The sequence below is a fragment of the Cimex lectularius genome, unplaced genomic scaffold (genome assembly GCF_000648675.2).
Source record: "Cimex lectularius strain Harlan isolate CLEC.00 unplaced genomic scaffold, Clec_2.1 scaffold31, whole genome shotgun sequence".
Taxonomy (NCBI): Eukaryota; Metazoa; Arthropoda; class Insecta; order Hemiptera; family Cimicidae; genus Cimex; species Cimex lectularius.
In genome coordinates this window covers 235,912-250,122 of record NW_019392645.1, presented here as the reverse complement: position 1 = coordinate 250,122, position 14,211 = coordinate 235,912, and the positions used below count along the sequence as shown (strand labels likewise).

The 14,211-nt window shown below is 33.9% G+C and overlaps 1 protein-coding gene and 1 long non-coding RNA gene across 9 annotated transcripts in view; one reads left to right on the top strand and one right to left on the bottom strand.

Annotated features, from left to right (window-relative positions):
- Nucleotides 1-269: 269 nt before the first annotated feature.
- LOC112128396 lies at nt 270-2,613 on the top strand. The gene is made up of 3 exons (XR_002910971.1): nt 270-1,041; nt 1,162-1,946; nt 2,009-2,613. It is a non-coding gene; the product is annotated as an uncharacterized LOC112128396 (long non-coding RNA).
- A 24-nt stretch (nt 2,614-2,637) lies between these two features.
- LOC106670472 (uncharacterized MFS-type transporter C09D4.1-like) overlaps nt 2,638-14,211 on the bottom strand; it is a 49,502-nt gene continuing 37,928 nt past the window's right edge. For 5 of the 8 annotated variants that reach the window (XM_014400864.2, XM_024230410.1, XM_014400863.2 and 2 more), the window contains 7 exons: nt 5,455-5,675; nt 5,155-5,379; nt 4,958-5,099; nt 3,508-3,725; nt 3,307-3,410; nt 3,104-3,214; nt 2,685-3,005 (listed from right to left, as the gene is read on the bottom strand). In XM_014400864.2, coding sequence (XP_014256350.1) covers nt 2,723-3,005; nt 3,104-3,214; nt 3,307-3,410; nt 3,508-3,725; nt 4,958-5,099; nt 5,155-5,379; nt 5,455-5,675 — 1,304 coding nt within the window. In that variant the 3' untranslated portion in view covers nt 2,685-2,722. Of the gene's footprint in view, nt 3,006-3,103; nt 3,215-3,306; nt 3,411-3,507; nt 3,726-4,957; nt 5,100-5,154; nt 5,380-5,454; nt 5,676-10,828; nt 10,948-12,145; nt 12,250-14,211 lie in introns of those variants that run through there. The other 3 variants (XM_014400868.2, XM_014400867.2, XM_014400862.2) reach the window with 3 other exon arrangements.

Here is a 14,211-nt window from a genome sequence, read left to right as displayed (position 1 = left end):
TTTGTAAGTTGTATAATTCATGTACAGGATACAATTTAAATGTCAATAAAAGGGGCCTTGAGAAAGAATCCCGAGGACAACTGATCATTATTTTACAACGATACTCATCCATAATAATTTCTATCCTCTTTTTAGTAGATTCGATTCATAGATATTTCATAAAGTTTCATTTTTTATTGTTAGTTTTCTAATTAGATAACACTACTCTCCTAAGTCCATTTAAGATACGAACCAATAGATACTGTCTATAAATGTATAATTACGAGGTTTTTCATAAAATAGGGTGCAGGTGTTTCTCATCCCGTACAATATAAGATTTTCATTTGTACGTCTTCGGGCTTTTGGATAAATGAGAGCGCGCATATTCATGATGAAAGATTCTTGACGCTAGATACTGACTAATTTACATAACAAACAAAATTAAATTGTATCCTACGATAGTACATCTGTCTACTATAGTTCGTACGAATGTGTCATTTGCATAGAAACTCATAGACAGGTCATCTATGAACTCGTAGACGTAGTAAAGATTAAAAAACGGACATTCTGAAAATGCAATCACTGTTAGAAAGAAAACGTTAGTTACATTCACGCTATTAAATACAGTCTCAATGTGGTGACGAGGTATCTATTACTATATATTGTAAAACAGTCCTGTGTTCTATAAAAATCGTAACAGATGACCCTAGATTCTCGCTACCGCGCTCAACGATTCTCCTACCGGATGGCATTCCTACAAGCTCTCTATATGGAGCCAAGGAGTTGCATCCTTCAATTAGGCTTCACTTAGGCTTTAGAAAAGTTCGTGCGGGTTTAAAAGGTTTAATAATTGTCACACACAGTAGGATAGACTCCTTTGGCACCTTCTCCCAACTCTAAGGCCAGTTGTGCCCTTCTTATAAAAGTTTGGGTTCCGGTACTTTAAAAAATAAGCTCACTTTCCAGCTGTCGGCGGTTATCGAACTCCCGATTGTGCATATGATTGTCTATCACTAAGGAAAGATGAAAGTCAGATGGGGCCTGGTGAAGGTACTACAGAAGGTAGGACTTCACAAAGTTTCTTTTATATAAAGTATCACATTCTCCTGGTGAAAAATTACACATTTTCACATTTAATGTGAGTAGGAACCATCTTTTTTAAAAAGGATTACACATTTTCAGTTAACGAGTGCAGATTGCTTATGGACCAGGGTAAGTACTCATAGTTGGCTAGAGTATATTTCTGCGGTGAGGGTCTGGCAACGTGGCAGTTAACAGTGCACTGCCTGCTGTACTCCACCAAACACAAAGCATATCCTTTCCTTGATGAATATTTGGATTTTGCGACAGTGGTACAGGGTTATTTAGTGACTACCAATGGTGGCCTCCTGGTGTTACTATACAAGATCCATTGTTCATCGCATGTGACAATCCGATCAAACAACATTTCTACTTTGTACAGTGAAAGTAATGAAAGGCAAATGTTTATACACAGTAGCTTGTTACAGTCGGTCAATTTGCTCAACCCATTTGCTCAGGTTCCATGTATTCCCAAGTGAATGTGAGCTAGAGTGAATTTCTGCAATTCGTTCTCTCAGGTCTTCTTGGTACCCTAGGTGAGGTCGCCATTGCGTGAATGCTTCACATCCAAAAATATGGGTGATAGTTTCTTCCTCCTAATTGCATACATACAAATGGGGTCATTATTGAATATACCCATGTTGAGTAGGTGGACTGCTCCAACGTTGTTTCTTCTATGCCTTTGATCTGTTTGGCTCGAATCAAGTACCATGGCTTACCTCAATTTGTCGTCATTCAAGACAGGTATACCAGAACCAGAGAACTAAAATAATGACAAACAATACAGAAATAGAATCAAAGTTGTTAGTACTGAGATAGAATACACAAGATAATTCAAGTATCTCAACCTCAGCTTTAAAGACAAAAATCTAAAAATTAGAGATAAGGTTAGCAAAAAGTTTGGAACGTATCTGTCTTTCAAAAAGAAATTCAAGGTAAAGTTTTTCAGATCGTAAAGCACTGATTCTACTAACATGCATGCACTTGCCCATTCAAGGCACAGGATGAATAGATGAAAAGCTGGGAATTACACATGAAAAAATGTCAAGGAGCATTCTGGGTATAAAGAAGATAGACGAGGTCAGTGACGAGAAACTACCGGAAGCACATGCAGCAAATGAAACTGGGCAGGCCACATAGCATGAATTAATGACACAAGATCAGCAAGAATAAGCCAGTAAAGTAACCTTGTTGCATTTTCCTAGAGCCTTTAGGCAATTTAGGTTATCCAGACTAGTTTTGATTAGGGGTGTTGGTCAGTGAGTCGGTGAACTTTTAACAGACCTAATTAGTGATCCTATACCAGTTCAGCATGTTTTCCAGTCTAGTATGGAGCTAACAGCTAAATATCACACCAAGATGACAAATATTTTAATAATTAGATATAAAAGATGCTTATTTTAAATTTTGTTAGAAATACAGCAAGAATGCACTTATTTATTTTTCTAAGCCTATAGTCCCTCATTCCACCCCATAATAGATATACAAAATATATAACACAACTAACTTTGATATATTTTTAACAAATTGAACTTCTTAAAAAATAATAAATATTATAATTTTTTATGACATTATGAATGTATTTTTATAGAATATGACAAACACAAAATAAATAAATTGTTAAATTAACACTGACATTAATTTCTTTTTTTGACACTTTGTTTCACATGGACTGCGATTGTTCTTTGTTTATTCCATGCCGCTTGAGACTTTTTCCAGAAATAAATAGTGAAACGACCAAGCCGACGAGAAGAATAGATGACATGGACAAGTTCGTGATGAGATCATCGTAATAATCTAATATCATCCCATAAACTAGTACCATACTGAGACCAAGCAGCTCACCCACAGCGTTTAACACACCGGTCGATGTACTTTCAGGTACGGGGTATGTCAATTCACTGGTAAATTCATACGCAACTGTTAAATAGCCATTCATGAAGAATCTGTGGGAAAAAAATTGTTTCAATAACTATTTATACATTATACGATTTATATTAATATATTGTTTCAATTGTTTGTTAGGATGAAATTTCAACCATACCCAAGAATTCCAGATGACACAAATATTGCTATATTCTGTTCATAAAACAATGAAAATGTAAATGCCATCATACCAAGGTAAGCAAAGCAATATACAACAATTGTTGTCAACCTGTAAAAGTTCAAAGAAATAACATTTTAATACATTTAAAGTATTAAGAGAACTAAATTATAAGCCTTATAATTTAATATGGCCATACATACTTGAACTTGTGCGTTCTGTCGAGGAATATGCCCCAAACAACTGATCCAATCATTCCTCCGATGATCATTACCAGTCCAATATAACCAGCTGTTACTTCACCTTTCTACAATGACTATTTGTTACAATACATGCATGTTCAAACAATTCACACATAAATTTTATTTAAATGATAGAGAACAAAAATGATGGTATGTTCTTACTGGATAATGACTGAGGTATAACTGGTTCAGCAATGTCGAGTATGCGTAAAAGACTCCAACATTTACACCGTAACTAAATAAAAGTAAAATGAAGTCCTTATTTTTGACCAATTGTATATACGAGTTTCCATTTACATCGGAATTTGTCCTCGCTGCAATATTCTCCCTTATGTTTACCTGAGCCAAACTCGGAGGGAATTTTGGAGCAGCTTCAAAAACTAAAAAAATTCACGCCATATGACTATATTATATGTACATTTAAACATTACACATTATAAGTTGTACAGAAGTACTCAGAAATGATCAGAATTGATTCAAAATTAATGTTTTGTGTTGTACTATTTCAACATCGGTTGTGGGCAAGATTTCACACTGAATATAGCTTTTTTCTGTCAAACCTTTATAAAATAAAATTGACCCTATTTAATTTCAAATTAACACTTTTTAATACAAATTAATCTTTGTTAACTGAAATTTAATCTTTTTATCATCAAATTAATGCTTTTTAATTTCAAATTTCATGTTAACCTTTTTAACATCAAATTAAGTATGTTTAATTGCAAATTAACCTCTTTTTAACATCAAGTTAACCCTTTTTCACTTCAAATTAACATCTTGACATCAATTAACGTTTTTTAACTTCAAGTTGTCCTTTTTAAAATTAAATTAACCTTTTTAACTTCGAGTTATCCTTTTTACATTAAATTAACGCTATTTAATTTCAAATTAACTCTTTTTAACTTCTTTAATAACATTAACATTTTTAACACCAAATTAACCATTTTCATTTCTCCATTAACATGTTTTAACATCATTTTAACCCTTTCTAATTTCAAGTTAACTCTTTTTTTATTTGAAAATAGCCTTTTTTGTCTAACCTTAAGTAATCAAATTAATGCCTTTTTAATTTCAATTTAACACTGTTTAATTGCAAATTAACAATTTTTAACTTCAAGTTAACCTTTTTAATTATCATATTAACCCTCTTTCACTTCAAGTTAACATTTTAACAACAATTAACACTTTTTCACTTCGAATTTACCTTTTTAACCATCAAATTAACCCTTTTTCACTTCAAGTTTTAACATTTTCAATATCTCTTAATTAATTAATTAAAACTCAAGATTTAAGAACCTGAATGAAAAGACCTGTAAGGAATTCTTTACTAAGCTTTAGAAGACTTTAGAATCAGGAACTTAGCGGTTGAAATATTTTTCTATTTATATATTGTAGGAGTGATGGTAGCTATAAGGCGAAAGAAAAAACTGCCACTCTGTGCGCACCCTGAAGGGAGGAACCGCAAGATTGATCATAATTAAAATGATTTATGCCAATTCGAGCCCTGTAAAGATGGAGAAAGGTGGCCAGAGGTGGAAGGCTAGAAGCGGTGGCTCAAATTCTAAGGCTAAGGAAGTCAAGAAGTAGTAAGTCAATATTTACTTTTTCTTACATAAAATTACTAGAAATAGTAGAACAGTTGGTGGAACCGCAAAACCAATGTAGAGCCATTTAAATCCTTCCCGTATAGCGTCCATATCATTAGAGTCGTGAACAACTTCTGGTGGGATGACAAATCCAAGCGCAACGCCTAGCTAAAACAATATTCAATTTATTAACAATTTAAAATCACCTATACAAATCACGTACCTGATTTCCGAACACTCCTAAAGCGCAGGCTGTTGAAACTTCCTTGGCATCGAACCATATACTTGCCAACCTCGCAGGTACACTTAGAATAAAAATTTGTGCACCTCCGACTATACCTTGTGCGACAAATGCAACAACGAACATGTTCCTGTTGAGTGTCACTAATTTAAGCCATGCTCCACAGCACATTATTGTGAGGCCTAGTATAAGGGAAAATCTTAAACCCTAGAACCACAAAGGCAAAAATATACAATCATAGTACAATTGATAAAAAATAATAATAAAAATTAATAAATTTACCTTTTTCTCTAAGACAAATGTGGCAGGAAATACCAATGGAACATATATAACCATGTAGATCATCGAAGACCAGTTTACTGCTAGGGCAGATACTTCGTAATATTTCATCGCAATGTTTGCTATGATAGAATATTGAAGCCAGTGTATGGCGTTGAATGTTGACGTTGCAACAAAAAGAAATAACATTATCCATCTTTTTTTGTATACCCTGATTGCAACTTCTAAAACATAAAATTAAACAAATAAATTAAATAAAACAAATTAAACACAGCCTAGAAGGGTAAAAATTACACATAATGTCCACCAAGGTGCCAGTTATGTAGGAAAATTGTTGTAACAGTAAAACAAATATATATAAATAATTGATTGTATAGCACTGAGTATGCAAAGAAAGAAATCCAACATCACACATAACCTATATGCAGGCATTGTCTAACAGCAGGGGCACAGAGTTCCATTACGTCAGGGTCATAAAAATTTTAACTGTACATAGCTGTTTTTGTATTTATGTTAGCATATATATTATTTATTAAACCTTTCTTTAACCTTTCTCTGCAGGCTGGACACATACACAGGCTTTGTCCCAAAAGTAAGTATCTGTATGTCATCCGTGCATGGCCTATCCTTAATCTGGTGAGGATGGCCCTTCTTATGAGTCAGATTTTTCGAGGGCCACCCATCGACAATGCTCTTGATAAGTGAATGTTTAAGTTTTATCAATCAATTATTCTTTCTATGTATGGTATTGGTTGAGATAAAAAAGTCAGTGTCACGAGCGGGATTTGAACCCATGACCTTCAGCTAAATACGACGCTGCTCTACCACTTGAGCTATCGTGACGTCCATCCTCTCGAACACCAACTATCCATCTCGACCCCACCTTTTGAATTTTCCCTCCTTTTTGCCATTTTCAAATGTCGTGTAATCGGGATTGGATTCTCAGTGACCTGTGAAGTGGCCACGGGGAGCTGTTTAGTGAAGTGATACTTCTTTTACTTATTAAATATTAATCCATTTTACGTTTTAGTGGTTAAATGACCAAGTTACTTCTTTCAGTTAATTATTCTTTCTATCTAAAGTCCTGGATCGAAGTCACGATAGCCCAAGTGGTAGAGTAGCGGCGTATTTAGCCGAAGGTCGTGGGTTCGAATCCCGCTCGTGACACTGACTTTTTTATCTCAACCAAGACCTTACATAGAAAGAATAAAATTGAAAGCAATAACTTGGTCAATTGACCACTTAAACGTAACATGGTTTAAGTTTTATGTTATCATAAGAGGAAAAAAAAGGATTGAGTCAACAAAACCACCTCGAACGTTTTATTTTATATCTCCTGTTTTAATTTTTTTTATGATAACAGCGTTTGTCCCATTAGGCGTAATTTATAGGGTTCTGAATTTTTGTAAAGTTTCTTTCAGATCGGTTGAGTCGTTTAAAAATTATCTATATTTTTGTGATTTTTTTGGGGGGGAGGGAGGAGAATTGTAGGCAAAAATTTGGCGAAAATTTTTGAGGGATAAAAACATTTTTTGATTTTCCCAAAAATTTGTAATTACGGGTTTATTGGAGTGCAAAGAACAAACATCGGCTTTGTTTCTGTATTAACAAATATTTGAACCTACTTTACTACTTTCAATTAATTAATCTTTATGTAAGGTATTAGTTGAGTTAAAAAAGTCAGAGTCACGAGAGGGATTCGAACCCACGATCCTAGGCTAAATACGCCGCTGACCTACCACTTATTCTCTAACCATCCCTAACCATCCCTACTTTACTAAGTCGATCGGTTTAAAAAAAGTCTTATCCTTCGCAAAAAAAAAAAAAATCAATTGATATATAGTAACTCCGAAATAAATATTTTTTCTCTGCTCCTAGGGCCCATTGACAGGAACCCTAGGATAAAATTATAATATTTTTCGACCTAGTATCACCAAAATTCGGTAATCCACATCCAAAAGCTGGGATAAGTGAAAAAAAATCGTGTGTGGACTTTTTGCAATTTCTGATTGTTCAATATTCCATTTTAATTTAAACTGACTTCCTTTGGCAAAAAATGACATTCGCCCTGTAACCTGCCAACTTGGATTTTAAGCCCTATTCTGAACTGGGCCAATTTTCCGACCATATGGAACATCATGCTCGTAATAACAACATACATTCCAGGTGGCAGCTTCGAAAGGAGCCGAATGAAAACAACGCTCCATTAAACTCATCGACACAATGTGACAGACAAATTCTGCCTTCCCTCTGACATTTAGCGGAAGAAAATAATGCCTTGGTGTAGACCTACAGCAGGATAAGTCGCGATCGAGCGATGTCATTTTGTCTTAATTGAAAGACACAAAAATATAGCATCGTTAATTAACGCATTAAACAATGGTGATAAAAGGGGGTGTGAAATGAAACAAGAAACGACCCATAAAACTCTATTAAATGAAATGAAACAGTTGTTTCAAAGACTGTAAATTTCGCTTTAAAAGTTTCTTGATTATTTCGTTCAGTTTTTAACATTTAACAACAATAAACGATATGAACAATAAATAAGGATTTCTTTAAATGAAATGAAAAATAAACTTTATTTATTATTCAAGTCCCCTTGAATTGTGCGTACAACGTATTTACAAAGATTCAATCCCGGTATGACTATAGAAAGAAATCTACTTACAAAAACATTTACACACAAAATAAAAATACTCAACTTGGAGATCTTCGGCCAAGTTTTAGGGGGAAGTTAATGAAGGACTTAAACGTGGAAGGCTTGGCATTGCGACCAGGACACAGAAAATTATAACGAAAGGACGCCCAGCCAATCCAGGCTTCATTCTATAGGCACATAGCCAAGGGGAACCCACGCCGAGAGAAGCACCCTGGAAACCCAAGGACGTGTGGAATGCAGTGAGACCTGGAAGGAGCTGCCCAGCTGCTCAAAAAGGCAGCCTCTCAGGCAAAATATTCAGTCCTGACAAATTTAAATGGGTAATAAGCACCTTTAATCCATACAAATCACTAGGATGAGAATATTTTTCCCCAGATTGGAAAAAATGCTTTTCATGAAAATGGAGGATGTGAAAAAGAAAAAATACTTTGATTGAATCTAAAATTGCTAGCATTGTGTAAATTCATTTTTTCACATCCTACATGTCTTTGTAAAATTTAAACAATGTTTATAAATTCCAGGCCCTGAAGATGATCTCAATAAAGATCGAAACGTGGCACGATAAAGAAAATATTTTTCTAAAACCTACGTCACACCAGACCGCATCTCACCATCTCCAAATAATCTATTCTTTATGACATTTAAAAGTTAGTCTGTCACGTTTTCTAAAATTAGCTTTTATTTATGTACCAAATTGGCGACACAAAAGTATTAAATTATTATCACGAGTCTGGCAAGTCAAACAAATATAAGATTTGCAACAAACCAATTATAAAATGTTTACAAATATAAAAAATATTTTATAACGTACAAGTAGATGAATAAAAATGAATGAAGCTATTAAATTTAAGTTGAGAGTGGGACCTCTTGAAGCAAGGCGAACTAGTTATAGTCTAATCATAAAGCTATTTAATCGACAAAGGTAAAAGTAATCATTTTGTTATGATTTCTCATCATTGACTTCAATTTTTCCCCCTTCAGACTTGAAATTGACTGAATCAAAATGTCAGAAACCGACATTCTTTTTTATTACATTAAAGGCTAAATGTGGTGATAGGCACAAGAAAAATTATGATCCTTATTTTTTCAAATGTGGCTGCGGGAGTAATCTATAAAAACCGACGAAAATGTTCGAATTACCATGGAATATCTCTCCTCAATAACTCGTAAAAAATACTGTCCGTATGGAACAAAGTTGCAGCAGTAACAGATGACTATCAATGTATATTCCTCAAAGGAAGATAAACGATAGCTATTACCTAACAAAAAATGCTGTGTTCTCCTTACCTAACTTCACAATTCCTTAGAACAACATACTTCCAAACGCACCATTTTGCAAATCAAATTTACTCTTTTGCCAATTAATTACAGTAATACCAGCTAGAATTTGGGTTTTCCTCCCACCAAAGAATTAAAATCAAATTCACTCTTTTACAAAGCAAATTCACCCTTTTGCAAATCAAATTCACTCTTTTTCAAAGCAAATTCACCTTTTTGCAAATAAAATTCACTCTTTTGCCAATTAATTACAGTAATACGAGGTAGAATTTGGGTTTTCCTCCCACTGAAGAATTAAAATCAAACTTTTACAAATTAAATTCACTCTTTTACAAATCAAATTCACCATTTTGCAAATCAAATTTATTCTTTTACCTATCAAATCCACCCTTTTGCCAATCAAATTCATTCTTTTTTTTAATCAAATTTACTTTTTGCTAATCAAATTCACTCTTTTTTGAAACTTCACCTTTTTCAAATCAAATTCACTCTTTTTCTAATCAAAATCACTATTTTGCAAAGTAAATTCATATTCACACTTTTTCCTTTCAAATCCACCCTTTTACCAATCAAATTCACTTTTTTTCAAAGCAAAATCCCTCTTTTGCAATGTAAATTCACTCTTTTTCAAAGCAAATTCACCCTTTTGCAAATCAAATCCACTTTTTTCCAATCTAATCCGCCATTTTGCCAATCATATTTATTCTTTTTCTAATCAAATTTACATTTTTTTCAAACCAAATTCACCTTTTAAAATCAAATTCACTCTTTTTCCAAACAAATTCACCATTTTACAAATCAAATTCGCTTTCTTTCAAATCAAATTCACCATTATCCACGTTAATTTATATTTAAATTCCAAACGCGTAAATTTGATTTGCAAAGTAAAATAAAACATCAAAGTACTAGAGAATCTTTGTTGTTAATGATATCTATGATAAGCCATCCCTATATTCTCACTACCTATATCCCAAAAACAAATCCATTTTTTTGATAGTATCGTCACTTGCGAAGCAAAATGAACCTAGGACATTTCTCATACCTGACTTCCATCCGTAACTCCTTTTTGAACTGCCAACGGTGAACATTTGCTTGTTGAAACAGTTGTTTAATTGATTGCCTTGATTTCTCATTCGCCTCCAAATCGCCTTTAAATCCAATTAAAACGCATGTTATGACTTCAGTACGCCGATTTGTTTTTCCGACAGCTTCGAAAGAATTTGCCTTATTTATTGTCCAAGTGACTGTTGGAATTTTCTCTTAACTTTCTAAACTCATTCTACATTATAATTTGCAATTTTCTGACTCACTAGGCACAATGGAAATAAAAAAGCTTTGTTCAACCTGCTCGGTAAGATGTATACAGCATACATGTGACACAATGTTGAAAACAATGAATACCAAGTGTCAAACAGGAAAGTATTAAATAAGAATATTTACTTTTTTTTCTAGTACCACATGGCGTTGTCCACATGTGATGCTCGCAGGCTGCATATACGTATGATTTTCTATTGATTTATAGTTTGACTCCAGGCAAGACACCAACAGTACCCATACAAAATGTCATTTTACAAATCCACATAAAAAAATTGTAAAAAGTGAAGAATTGTTATGATCTAAAAGTAGTGCAACTACAAGTGATAAACCTGTATGAGAAAGTAGTTTCTAACGTTGAGTTGCTTGTCTAAAACTCACATTAGCCAGAAACTTATTTATCGCCAGTCTATCAACGGTATAACGCAAAACAGCGCATCGTATGATTAAAACGGATGATTTGACAGTCATCACTACCCCTTCATCATGAGAGAATTCTCTACATAGTTGTGATGGCAGTACAGTTGAGCTAGTACTCGGCGAGAGTGGAGGTTAATCGAAATAGATTTTTACGGCTAGCAACTTTTAGCTCGAGTAGTTGGCCAGAAATTCGACATTTTACCAATTGCCAAGCTTTCTGCATATATTTGATCTTCCTCAGGGTGTTATTGACTGTTACAATTGTGACATTGTGTAAGTTGGAATTATTTTGTCATCAAAAGTAGAATCTTTGTTTGTTAATACATTACCAGAATTCTGTAATGGAGATGAATTTTATAATTTATCCTTTTGAAAATCAAATTCACACTTCGCCAGTCAAATTCACTCTTTTGCAAATCAAATTTCCCCATTGCGAGTCAAATTCACACTTTTGCAAATGCAATTCACCTTTTTGCAAATCAAATTCCCACTTTGCTAGTCCAATGCTCTCATTTGAAAATCAAATTCACTCTTTTGCAAATCAAATTCCTCCTTTGCCAGTCAAATTCACTCATTTGCAAACGCAATTCACCTTTTTGCAAATCAAATTCCCCCTTTGCCAGCCAAATGCTCTCATTTGCAAATCAAATTCACTCTTTTGCAAATCAAATTCCCCCTTTGCCAGTCAAATTCACTCATTACAAATCAAATTCACTCTTTTGCACATGCAATTCACCTTTTTGCAAATCAAATTCCCCCTTTGTCTGTTTGTAAATAAAATCCCATTTGCAAATTAAAGTTAACCATTTTGCAAATCAATTTCACCCTTTTGCTAATCAAATTCACTCTTTTTCAAATCAAAATCACCATTTTCCATATTAATTTCAATTTAAATTTCAAAAGAGTGAAAACAACTTGCAAAAGGGTGAATTTAATTTACAAAACTTGTATGTCTTATTCCTGAGTTATTCAGACCAAGGCCTTAAACTTGGCCAACCTAACCCATCCTAAATTCAAAATTACCTGGTCAATAAAATCGAAGTCACGCTAATTTAATCATTCTACACTAGAAAAGAAAAAAAACACGGTATGAAAGACGCTTAAAAAGAAAAAGACTGATCTACAAGTAAATTAGAGATTATCGCATTTATGAGTTAATTCTAAAATAATTATGTACAAAATGTTGCGATATTTGTCACTCGTGATGAATGTCAGACGGAATAAAACTGAATCAATTGCCGCACCGACAGTGGAAAACAAAACTGGTCTGACCAAGGACAGCTTCTGCTTGTAGTACTCGGAGCCATTACATTAATTCATGGCCTAAAGACCGGATTAACATAAAACTAAATAGTAAAAATTAAAAGCACAATTGTAAACGCTGAATACGGAATGAGGGAAAATAAAGTGGTAAAAACTTCAGTGCCTCTAGAACCCGACGGTTTCCCATTTAAAAATTTGTTTCCTCAAAAGTAGGATGGGGGAGTTTTCGCCTTCAACCCAGTTGCAACATAAAGTGTTAAACCATTCGCATAGTCTCATTAGTCTTAAGTAAAAGTCAAAATCTAGTGAAAATATCAAAAAAGCGCATTGTCCCTCAAAGTTCTCTTTGCTCTTTACTTGAAGGTAGGAAAAAGCCGGCTGTTAGATAGCGAACATGCAGTTAAAAAGGTTTATTGCTGGTTTTCAAAATAAAGACAAATTTGGGAAATTTTTTCACAACTGATCCACGAATTTTGAACAATACTGCTTCAATACGGCTACTTTTTTGGAAAGAAAGATGCTTTAACATTATTATTATTATTCAGATATCGTGAGATGCGGTCGGGTGTGATGTAGGTTTCAGAAAAACATTTTCTTTATCGTGCCAAAGTTTCGATCTTTTATTGAGATCATCTTCAGGGCCTGGGATTTACAAACAATGTTTACATTTAACAAATACATTTAGGATGTGGAAAAGTGAATTTATACAATGCAAAATATATTTTATATTCAAACAAAGTATTTCTACTCACTCAAAGTGTTTGTCTTCTGTGTAATGGTGCCATCCTTGCGTGTCGTGTTGAGAGTGCCAGTGAGATTTTGCTGTTTTATGTTTATATATGTATAGTGTTGAAGGGGTGGGGAAGGAAGTCGGTATATAAAAGACAATTTTGTGTAAGGCGTCGGCTTCTTTGAAGTGACAAAAGCCGACAAAGGGGACCAATGTGTTGGTAATAGTTCGGCCAGATTGTCCTTTCAGGATTATATAGAAAGGGGATAAATAGGAAAAGGAAAGGTAAATTGTTGGAAAATTAGACTATGTGAAAAGTATTTGATGTGGGGAATGTAATGATATATGTATGTTATATATATTGTATTTGATTAATGATATTGGCGTAGCTGCGACTGAGCTTACATGTATCTGTTCTGTAATTGATGCTGTGTTTATCTCTGTTGATATAAACCATTTCTAAGAAATTACGTTTATATTTGTTTTGTTCTGTTTGTAATATTTTTGGATTTTTGAAGTCAAAATTGTGTTGGTGTTCAAAGTGTCTATGGGATTCACAACACTGAACATTATTAAAGATAAATGGCCCAACATAACACCACACACAACTCTATCAAAGAACACGTTCATACCAATGATCCGACACTGCTGTGTTAACGGACATTTTACATACGACAATCACTTTTACAAACAACTGTTTGGTATAGCCATGGGTAGCAACCTAGGCCCGATACTGGCAGACATAATCATGATACATCTATTAAATACAGTCATACCACAACTTCCTTTCACATTTCCCTTCCTCACTTAATACGTTGATGATATATTGACAGCAGTTCCCACAGATCAAATTCAAACTACATTAGATACATTCAATAGCTTTCACCCACGGCTACAATTTACACATGAAATCGAAAACAACAAAACAATACCATTTTTAGATACACTTGTAATAAAACAACCAGATGGCACATTAATCACAGATTGGTACCAAAAACCAAGAAACACAGATCGCTACCTCAACTTTAAATCTCACCATCCTCTTCATACAATAATAAACACGGCCAAAGGGTTACTTCACAGAATGATTACCCTG